Source organism: Mercenaria mercenaria, chromosome 18, assembly GCF_021730395.1.
Source record: "Mercenaria mercenaria strain notata chromosome 18, MADL_Memer_1, whole genome shotgun sequence".
NCBI lineage: Eukaryota > Metazoa > Mollusca > Bivalvia > Venerida > Veneridae > Mercenaria > Mercenaria mercenaria.
Genome location: NC_069378.1, coordinates 15,712,240 through 15,722,513, shown reverse-complemented (window position 1 = coordinate 15,722,513; position 10,274 = coordinate 15,712,240). Strand labels below are relative to the sequence as shown.

Genomic DNA, 10,274 nt, shown 5'->3' with positions numbered 1-10,274 from the left:
ATAATGATGTGTCAACTCCTTTCAATATTTGAATCTGGATCTAAATGCATAATGATGTGTCAACTCCTTTCAATATTTGAATCTAGATCTAAATGCATAATGATGTGAAATAAAATTTTGACAGTCCTAGTACTGAGGCCGTATTCATTAAGCATCTTAAGCATAAGAAATTTATTTCACTTAAGTATATTTGTTATTCATAAAACAACTTAATAAGTAATTCTTGGCATTTATTGTGGACGAAAACATTAAAAAAAAAAAAAAAAAAAAAAAAAAAAAAAAAACATTAATTTCAGACAGATACAACATGCACAATTCTGTTTAAAGTGCTTTTATCTGAAAAACAACACTTAAATCTTTACATATTAACCTCAAATGCTCAAATGTACACAATCTTCGTCAAATGCATTTAACTATTTAACTAGACTAAATATACAAATCAAGTTTGCGCTATATTCATAATTGAATGTCATAACCGTTTTTTTTTTTTTGTTGTTATTTTTTTTAAGCCTTCACATTAAAATTTTATACCGTGTTTACTAATCAATAATAATGATAAACGCGTGTGTGATGTTTCTACAGCAACGGCTTGCAAGTGAAAAAGCCGGCACAGACTGCACCTGCACGCGAGATGCCCGAATTTTAGTCAACTCTTTGATGTTACGTCTGTTTTGCCGCCTTTGATGATCAGTAGTTTCGGACAGTGGCCATCACTTTGAAATTTGTCTCTGCTATGTCATAAATTGTGAAATAAAATATGATAAAAAACGGCACGGTAAAAGTTGTCTAAAAATTGCAGCAACAACAACCTATACGTATCATAAGCAAAGAAAAATACCAAAACAAAAAACAACCTGAAGTAAGTAGCCCCAGCTTCAGATCATCATAATAATAATTTTCTTCTACTGAAAGTGAAATGAAAAAAGCCGTGACATCACACTTGCACGCGAGACGCCCGACTTTTAATCCCCTCTTTGATGTTGAGTCGGTGATGCCGCGTGCCGCGGTGGCCCTTTGATGATCAACCACGTGACACGAGACCTGTCAATCAAATTTTGTGGTCACGTGGTCAAATTCGAATTATTTAATCGCGTTTAATTAATTTATGTGTCATTAGTGAAAAAACAAATAGAAAGAAAACAGAATTATTTGGCAAAATGCTTATTTGGTTAATTTTCACCCTCACTTTTAATGGCCTAGTGGCGCAGGATTGTGTATGTCAAGAAAAGGAGATTGTGTGTGAGGTGGCTCAAGAAGGATCTGCAGTCCTAGCGATGCCGAGGTGTGAAGGAGCCAAACTCGTTCGGAGCATGGGGTCGGGGTTTGTCACAGAAGTTAAGGCTCCTGTCCCGAGACCAGTTGACAAAGTTATGTTACACAGAACGACGATGGACTGCGACACAGTTACGTCGCTATTTCAGGCAAGGGACGTGACGCTGAATCAGCAGAAATGCCCATTTGGAAGCACCACTTCTACAACAACAACGGCCAGAGTACCAGTAAGTGAATTTTTTCCCTTTTACTATACGAAATGTAAATTGCTATCATTTGTTTTATGCTGAGACGCACTTTTTTCTGTACAAATAGTTAACGTAAGCCTTTTTTTCTTTCTTTTTCTTCTTTGTTATTCTCAATGCACGAATAACTCGACTGCATAATATATGTATGTGAGCCGCGGCATGAGAAAACCAACATAGTGCGTTTGCGACCAGCATGAATCCAGACCAGCCTGCCCATCTGCGCAGTCTGGTCAAGATCCATACTTCAATGGTTTCTCTAACTGCAGTAGACTTTGAAAGCAAACAGCATGGATCCTGACCAGACTGCGTGGATGCGCAAGCTGTCCTGCATCCATGCTGGTCTCAAACCCACTATGTTGGTTTTCTCATGGCACGGCTCAATCTCTAATATACGTAATATTAGGTTTCTCTAAGCGCAAGCTGTCCTGCATCCATGCTGGTCTCAAACCCACTATGTTGGTTTTCTCATGGCAAGGCTCAATCTCTAATATACGTAATATTATTAATAATAATAATAATTATAATAATAATGATGATGAAGATGATGATGATGATAGTAATAATAATAATGATAAGATATACTGCCTTGGCTGTGAGGTCTTATCTTTTTCAAGTATACATAATTTTATATCTATATATTTAAAATGATGTGCATCTGTGAACATTTTCCCCTAGCATTACGGCGCAAGATATTTATAGATAAGCGCCAGATATATACTTTGATATCAAAATGATAATGATGATTTCTGTTGCTTTTGCAGACGCCCGCTCCTGCAAGACCCCCGGTAATCCCTATTGACGCTGAAAACGATGATGATGATGATGATGATGATGATGATGACAATGATGATGGGAATGATGATGGAAATGATGATGATGATGATGATGACCACGACAATGACGACAGCGAAACCGAGGTCGATGATGATGATGATGATGATGATGATGATGATGATGATGATGGTGACGGGAACACGACTGCAAACACAACCAGTAGCACAACCAGCACCACTCAGAGAGGTCGCCCTATCATAAGTAAGTCTTAGCTGGTTGTTGTTGTTGTTGTTGTTGTACTTCGATAGCATGAAATTAAAGGGGCACTACGATGTACACAGGGACCTGTAGCGAGTCTATATCTTTTTAACTTTTATCTTATCTCTCACTGATTTGAGAGCAATGGATTCGATACCTGCCAGCGGTAGGCAGTAGATATTTTTAATTAAAGACAGTAAAGTTGACTTGTCAGCTGTGAATAACTGGTAAAGTTGACTTGTCAGCTGTGAATAACCGGAATCGTAAGATCCCAAGATGATAAATAAATAAATGAATAAATAAATAAATAGATAAATAAATAAATAAATAAATAAATAAATAAATAAATAAATAAATAAATGTATATAGATAAGTAAATGAATAGATAAGATATAGGTAAACAGAAATTATTAATTTATACGAAAAATATACTATCACGTCGGCGCATTTAATTTCTTTAACAAGTAAGTACTCTACTGTGTTTTCTCTTTCTACAGTTATCCGTGGCCATGTGGAACTGATGTGGGGTCTTATCGTCGGTTTTGTTGTAGTGATTGGGACAGGATTTGTTGTCGTGGTCGTAAGAGTGCAGGCAAGGAGGAGGAGGAGGAGGGGGGCGACAGAGAGACCGATTCAGCTTGATGAAGTCTCTTCAACAACTTCTACATACGGACATCCGAGGTCACCAAGACGCCGGCGAGCGTCTGTGTCGTCCATGGAATCGGTCTCTCTGTTCTCAGTGAATGAACACTTGGACTGAACGGCCACAACTTGACCACAACTTGACTGGAAAATAAATCATGCTAGGAACAAGTCTTAACAGCATTACAGAAACATGAGTCAGCATTTATTATGAATAAATAAATGAATGAATGCATAAACAAAAAACTATATATACATGTTTCTCTTTCAATGTTTTGCTATGCCAATAATTAAGTGCTTTGGAAACTGTGTTGTGTAAATAAACGTGTTAAATCTCAGACCGTTTTTTTTCTTCGCCTGACATTTCACGTGTCTGGAAAGCTTTTTTTTTTTTTTTTCAAATGCCTACCAAATGCAGTGTAGAGAATCACATGATCGAAATGATTTTTAACAACCAAAGTTATCCTACCATGATAAGATATGAAATTTAAACATAGCCTAACATATGACAACTGAAAATTACCGTTAAATTATTATGATGAGATAGATAGATAGATAGATATATAGATAGATAAATAGATATCGTTTAATTACAAAAAGTTTAGGAAAATAATGAATCTCAGTTTGAGTATAGACTGCATTTTTCTTAGATTTACAGCAAAAGTTGCTTAAATATTTTCCCGTATTTTTTTGGTAAACTTATTTTGGTTCAGAGATTACTTTGATCACGTGATTCCCCGCAGTGTGTTTCACAACCGGTCAGTCAGTCAGTCACTTGTTTATCAAATGAATCTGTACCTACACTACCTTACAAGACCTCGGTTCGTCTATAAGTAACAATGAATCAAATTCTGCGTACAGTATGCACGTGACATTCTGTGCTAGAGAACTACCAAATTTCACGTGCAGCGACAGTGTTCCAGTGTTCAAAAGCTCGAAATGAAAATCTTCATTTATCACGGGAGCAAGATCAAATACATACACCGCCTTCCCTTTCGATATGGCCTCCCTGCTGATTCCCACGTGACCACGATCTTTCCCACTAATGCCCCCGAGTGCGTTCACGTTCGGAATGCCTCTGTCATAGCCGTATATCCTATTGAAAACTTCCATTACCTGACCTTCACCGTAATTAACGTTAATGGGATTACCTGCGCACGCAACTCCGTTGACGAGCAGACTGAGCTGACGCACGTCAAAATGTTCCATGTTGAAGGGATTCTTTTTCAAAGATCCCAGAACAGATTCGCTTTCAACAAACGCCACGATCACAAACTTTGGCAGGTACGAAGAGTTGATATGGTCCCAGGAGAAAGTGCTCTGGCCTCGGGCTATGTTGGCGCACTTAGTTTCCGTGCGTATGAACGGGTAACAAGCTGTCACTGTTTTAAGCATCTTTGAGTGGGCCAGTAGAATGGCAGGATTGAGTTTCATCTTGCATAGTCGAAGGTATGCGTCGTGTATCTGCACAGTGTAACCTCGCCCATTGTCGTCTTCGTCACTAAGGAGACAGAATTCCGAACTGCTTCTGTGTAGCACCAGTCTCAGGTGTATCCCGTTTATAAGATAGCGGTCAAGTTCCAGAATGTCGTTTAACGGCAGGCCTACCATGTCGAACTGCCGGGAGCCTCGCCCTAAGTTATGTCGCAGGAACACTCCATAATTCCCTGCAAAAATAAAGGGAGAAAATCCTTAGTAGTCAGAAAAAAACGTAATAAAACACTGACTCAATTGTCCCCCGGTCAGTAGTCAAAACAATTGACCTTGGTGCTCCTAGGGCAGTAGTTTCGACTATTGACCGTAAAGCCAATCGATGTGTGAATAATGTTAAGGGTACACTAGAGCCAAATTTCATATTGGAAACTCCCCGGTCAGTAGTCAAAACAATTGACCTTTGTGCTTCATTGGGACCTAGGGCAGTAGTTTCGACTATTGACCGTAAAGCCAATCGATGTGTGAATAATGTTAAGGGTACACTAGAGCCAAATTTCATATTGGAAAATATCAGCAATTACTTACTTACAGCCTAAGTTTGTTTTTTGTTTGTGAACACAAACTCTATAAATATGTGTGTGTGTGTGTGTGTGTGTGTGTGTATTGCATTCTATAATGAGTTAGTCTGAATTTGCGTATTACTTGAGCAGTAGTAGTAGTAAAAGTAATAAAACTATTTACCGCCGTTAGGGTTGGTCGATCCGGGCAATCCGCCGTCCTGACGCAAGAACAGTTCGGATTCTGCCGAAGTGTGGCCCGATTTACTGGAATTGTGCCGGAACAGCTTGTTGAAGTAGGCTTTATACGGATACAGGTCTCCGGTTGAACTGATCAGGTTCCGGTTCATGTAGACGTCAACTTTCTTGAACATGGCGTGAAAGAACATGTCACAAGGAGTCACTTTAGCGGTGTCCGCCAGGGAGCTGCCATCAGCCCCTACAATTCTGACCTTTAGGAAAAGCTTACTTGATTTCATGTCGCAGTAAGTGTCCCCCTGAAGTGAAGTTTCGAATTCCAGTGGCGCGTCCACACCGTTGTACTGGCTTACTGGTCGTATGTCCTCCAGTTCGGATTTCTGAACTGCAACTTGATTCGGATAAACTTGAAATATGTCCAAGCTGCTAGGAGCTGTCTCATTGTCACTTAAAGGAGAGAGAACAGACATTGTCCTCAGCGAGATTTACTGAAGATATCGTTTAACGTCCTGTAACTGAATTTCTGTTTAGATTTACTGCCACCAGACTGTTGTTTCTTCTGTCTTTTGACGCCCTTAACTTTGACGTTTGCCGACGGCACTGATTTCTGAGATTGCGCGGGCCCCGATTTTGGCGCCTGGAAGATGTCCCCACCGCTTTCAACTTCGCTTCTAGCCTGGTCAACAGTTTCCTCGACTGGACTCACGAACTGCAGCTTGACCTCCCCGGAGCCTCCCTTCACGATTGCCTTTGGTTTGTCCGACGCAGCGGACTTCTTTGGTAGTCTCCTCTGATATATATTTTCCCAAGCTTTGAAGTCCGGAATGTACAGTTGCCTGGCACTCTGTTCCGAATGATAATTCATGATGTTTTCACCCGTGGTCGGTAACAGACTAGTTTCAGTGCAGAAAGGTCATAACAGATATTATCTTTCTATCAATCTGTAGATTAATTGGTCTCAATTGGCTGCATTAAAGCCCGCCCACTGCCGTGTATTCAATACACTGTAGACGCCACGCTGCTTTTGAAGTGTAATGTTACGCTCAAAATGCCCCCGGCGAGGTCTTCAAATTTCTCACCAGATTTTGTCAGAGCAAATATGTGCACGTTTTTTATCTCCTGCTGTTGTACTCTTTTGTAAAATGAATAGTTTTCTACGGTGTCCACTGAAAACACGACACCCCCCTCTCCAGTTTCAAGGCCGTGTCCTAGATTGACCCTCCTGAGAAGCTGGGATTTTTTGCCCCCGAGTACTGAAAAATCCACAAGATTTGAACACAGGTACACGTCTTGTCCTCTCAGACTCGCGCCATTTTCACTTCCGCTCTCCACAGTCAGACCTACGAGTGCAACTCGCCAACGTGCACTTCTCAGCACCAAAGTTTCGTCGAGCCCGACCCAGAAATCGCAACCATTGTTGTCCGGAAATAACTTCACAGAGTTTTCACTGCATATGTCCACGTGAAACTGTTCCATTTGTTCTTCTTCTAATGCACCCCTTTCGCTCCAGTAGCTGACCTAGGAATCCAGCGGTCGAACTTAGGTCCCAGTCCACGAAAGCGAACAAGCACTTCCTGTCTTTTTCCTACTTTTCTCCTCCTGAGAATTTTATCGATCTCCCAGTCTCTGGGGTCTTGCAAATTTTTTTGAACACGTTGAATGTCTGTTTCGTAAAACGTGCCTCTGATTGGCTCCTGCTCTATGTCCATCAAAAAGTAAATCGGTATGTTGTCCCTTAAAACCCGGCCCCTGATAAGAAACACTTCATCTGTAAACTTTTGACTGTATGAGCGCTCAAAAGTCCTCTTTGCAAGACTTATCCTAACCGAGTCGCCAATGTTGTACTTAAATGATCTGGGAACACCGGAAGTCCGGTTTTTGCCCTCTTTTTTAGTGTACATCAAGTTCCAAAGTTTCACCTGGTTGGATTCGTCCACCTGGCTTGGACTTAGACCAAACAAGGCCGAGTGGACGCGATGGTTGTAGCCGTAGACCAGTTCGTCCAGCACTGGCACATAAGAATATGACCTGTGCTCGTAGCACCACCTGTATATGGCATTTTTCAGTGTTTGGTTCAGTCTTTCAACTGGCTGACACTTGAGATCGCTCATGGAGTAGAAATGCTTCACGCCCCGTTCGCGCAGAAGATCATTCACTTTGCTTGATGTGAACTCCGTCCCCCTGTCAGACCTTACCCGCACCGGCAAATTGTCGTCTGTTAGAATTTCGCCTAACGCTTTGGCTACAGTTGTGGCTCCTTTGTTACCCAGAGGTTTCACAAACGCCCGTCTGCTGAACACATCTATCACAGTGAGCAGGAATTTTGTCCCCTTGTTGCCACGGTAACGACTAAGCTTTGACATGTCGCAGAGGTCCATGTCGTATTGTTGTTTCACCCCACTGACTACTATTCTGTTTCTCTTGTGACGCCTTTGAACAAGCCTGTTTAAACTGTAAGTGTCTTGTGATTCTAGAAAGGATCGAATCTCGGACTTGCTTAAATCGTACTTCCCCTCACGCTCTACCTCCCTCTTTAGTCTTCCGGGTCCGCTGAAGCTTGCCGGATGAGACGGATCTGTGTAAATCCGCCTTAGATACTCCACTTTTGAGTCCGACTCCCTAACCTTCTTGGGCATTTTCCCTTCGCACAAACAGTTTGTTTTCGTTGTACTTAAGTCCTGGATTTGGTAGAACGTATCCGACCGCAGAGCTCAGCAGCACGATCCAGAGTTCCTTGTCCGAACCATTGCCGAACGACAGGTTTACCGCTGCTACTATTATGATAAGGTACACAGCAATTATTTGCGCTATGAATGTCACGCGATTTCTGGGGATACGTTTTCCACAAAACAGGCAGTCAGATGAAACACCGTTCGCTGTCACGTGCTCTTCGTTCGATTCATTGTCATCTTTATTATTCGTGCTTTCATTAGGTGACCCCCTGGCTGTTAATCTGCCCGCCTCTGCCGAGTGTGTTAAATACCCGTTCTCTGCCGAATCCATCACTCAAAAAGTCAGCTAGTAAATGAAAATATGATTTAACTGAACTGTGCACTTCTCCTTATAACAAAATCGTTATTAATTATATATAATTAATTAATTGATCAAGATAAGCAGTGGCCAAAAACACCTGATCCCTTTCAATACACTTTTTCTGCCCTCAGCAAATGAGATTAAATCGCGCAATCAACACCCGCATGATGCAATCTCCCCCAAGCATCTAATTAACTAATTAATTAATTAATTAATTGATTACGCAATCTGCTCCGCTCCTGCTCCTGCTCCCCGCTCCCACTCCCGTCGTGGCGGATCTCTCACAAACACACTACTTCTGTTAATTACTTTGTAAAATCAATCGTTTCTAAAAATAAAACTGACACAGCCGACATTTACGTGTATTGCTCTTGTTATGGGATTTAAGAAATTTTGCTACATGTATATATGTCAAATCAATAGAGAAATGATTATGTTAATATGAATTTTGTTTTGAACTTGATTGCTCGCAGGATGTAAATATATCTTTTATTTAGGTAAGTTTAGGTCACACCTATAGGCAGAATACCGCTTGCCCGTAGTACTAGTAGTTGTCGATTTTATAACAAAAAATCTGACCTTTAAAATAAATTTCTGTATTTTTATTCTGGATGTTGAAGATGACTTTTGTACTTTTGTTTTTCAAGATATATAAGTCAAAAGAGTGCTTAATATTGTCTTCATTAAAAAGTGTAACTCTTCAGTAAAACTCGCAATAAGGTTGTAAAGACAAACACTTAAATGACAATATTTTGGAAATAGAATGAGCCTTACACTGCTGAATAAGCCATTATACAGAATTTTCTGAACTTTTGAACGGAAAACTAGCTTATATATATACATATATATATATTATTTTTGGTTTTGATTGGTCTATAACATAATTCAATTTTTAGAATTTTTTATGATATAAATTTCATTTCACAGTCGGCGTTCGGAGTGACAAAATACAATGAATATAACGAGCGTTACGGGAAATACGTGTCAGATTGACAACGTGTTGCAAAATGGCAGAGAGGGGAAAATATACGTTGGGAATAGAGTATCCGACAAACAACGTGTCGCAATAAAAATATTGAGAGAAGAATTCGAAGGTTCAGATTTACCGGCTGAGTTATATCATAATTTACGTCTGATAGAATCAGGCGCGAATGAAATTACGACCATGTTGGATAACTGTATTATCAAGTCATCTTCCGACAAGGAAAAAAGTGTATCCCGTCTTAGAGTTAATGCCAATGGATCTTTTGCAGTATATAGAACAATATTCGCCACTTGAATCGGAAATTAAATCCATTGTCAAGAACGTTATGATTATTTTACAAGATATGCATTCAAACGCTGGATCAATGCATACTGATTTGAAACTGGGGAATGTATTAATTGATCCCGAGCACATGCGAGTGAAATTATGCGACGTCTCGGATTTAGTAACGACGGATAAATATATGACGAAAACGCGTATCTATATGTTCGAATGCATGCCTCCTAAAACTGAAGTGGGAAAGAAATTATTTTTTCCTCTGAATTCGATTGTCTGAAGTATCGGGATTCTAACATACACGATTCTGAATGAGTATCGCCCTAAAGAAAAAGACAATATTTTACATCTTCCATATAAACGTATTATTTCGCCTCCAGCGAAAGACTTTGTGACCTCGTGTCTACAAAGGGATTTTTTTAAAAGACCGTGTCTCATTCGTATCCTAGAACACCCGTGGTTTCAGGAATCATCAGAGCAATTACCGGTATCATATAGAACAAGATCGGCCTACAAGTTAACGTATTCGGCATGAGGATATAATGAGTAACCTTGTGTAATGTTTGAACTAAAAATGCTTAAGGCAACTGTTTTAAT

General features: G+C 40.1%; 3 protein-coding genes across 3 annotated transcripts; 1 reads left to right on the top strand and 2 right to left on the bottom strand.

Moving 5' to 3' along the window:
* Nucleotides 1–1,146: 1,146 nt before the first annotated feature.
* Nucleotides 1,147–3,312, top strand: LOC123540168 (uncharacterized). Its single transcript, XM_045324977.2, has 3 exons — nt 1,147–1,499; nt 2,282–2,555; nt 3,050–3,312. Exons 1-3 carry the CDS (start codon nt 1,158–1,160, stop codon nt 3,310–3,312), a joined length of 879 nt encoding a protein of 292 aa, XP_045180912.2. The 5' UTR covers nt 1,147–1,157.
* A 65-nt stretch (nt 3,313–3,377) lies between these two features.
* LOC128550764 (uncharacterized protein F54H12.2-like) lies at nt 3,378–8,708 on the bottom strand. The gene is made up of 2 exons (XM_053530510.1): nt 5,370–8,708; nt 3,378–4,861 (listed from the first exon to the last, which is right to left on the bottom strand). The coding sequence occupies exons 1-2, from the start codon at nt 5,851–5,853 to the stop codon at nt 3,993–3,995; spliced, it is 1,353 nt and encodes a 450-aa protein (XP_053386485.1). The 5' UTR covers nt 5,854–8,708; the 3' UTR covers nt 3,378–3,992.
* LOC123560105 (uncharacterized) lies at nt 6,871–8,019 on the bottom strand. Its single transcript, XM_053529677.1, has one exon. The coding sequence runs from the start codon at nt 8,017–8,019 to the stop codon at nt 6,871–6,873; it is 1,149 nt and encodes a 382-aa protein (XP_053385652.1).
* Nucleotides 8,709–10,274: the final 1,566 nt, after the last annotated feature.

Bases quoted from the DNA above. Each gene is read 5' to 3' on its own strand.
- LOC123560105 (XM_053529677.1), bottom strand. From the start codon at position 8,019: ATGCCCAAGAAGGTTAGGGAGTCGGACTCAAAAGTGGAGTATCTAAGG.
- LOC123540168 (XM_045324977.2), top strand. From the start codon at position 1,158: ATGCTTATTTGGTTAATTTTCACCCTCACTTTTAATGGCCTAGTGGCG. The intron at 1,500-2,281 runs GTAAGTGAATTT...TTGCTTTTGCAG, and splicing joins CAACAACGGCCAGAGTACCA to ACGCCCGCTCCTGCAAGACC. The intron at 2,556-3,049 runs GTAAGTCTTAGC...CTCTTTCTACAG, and splicing joins GAGAGGTCGCCCTATCATAA to TTATCCGTGGCCATGTGGAA.
- LOC128550764 (XM_053530510.1), bottom strand. From the start codon at position 5,853: ATGTCTGTTCTCTCTCCTTTAAGTGACAATGAGACAGCTCCTAGCAGC. The intron at 4,862-5,369 runs GTAAATAGTTTT...TTATTTTTGCAG, and splicing joins ATCGACCAACCCTAACGGCG to GGAATTATGGAGTGTTCCTG.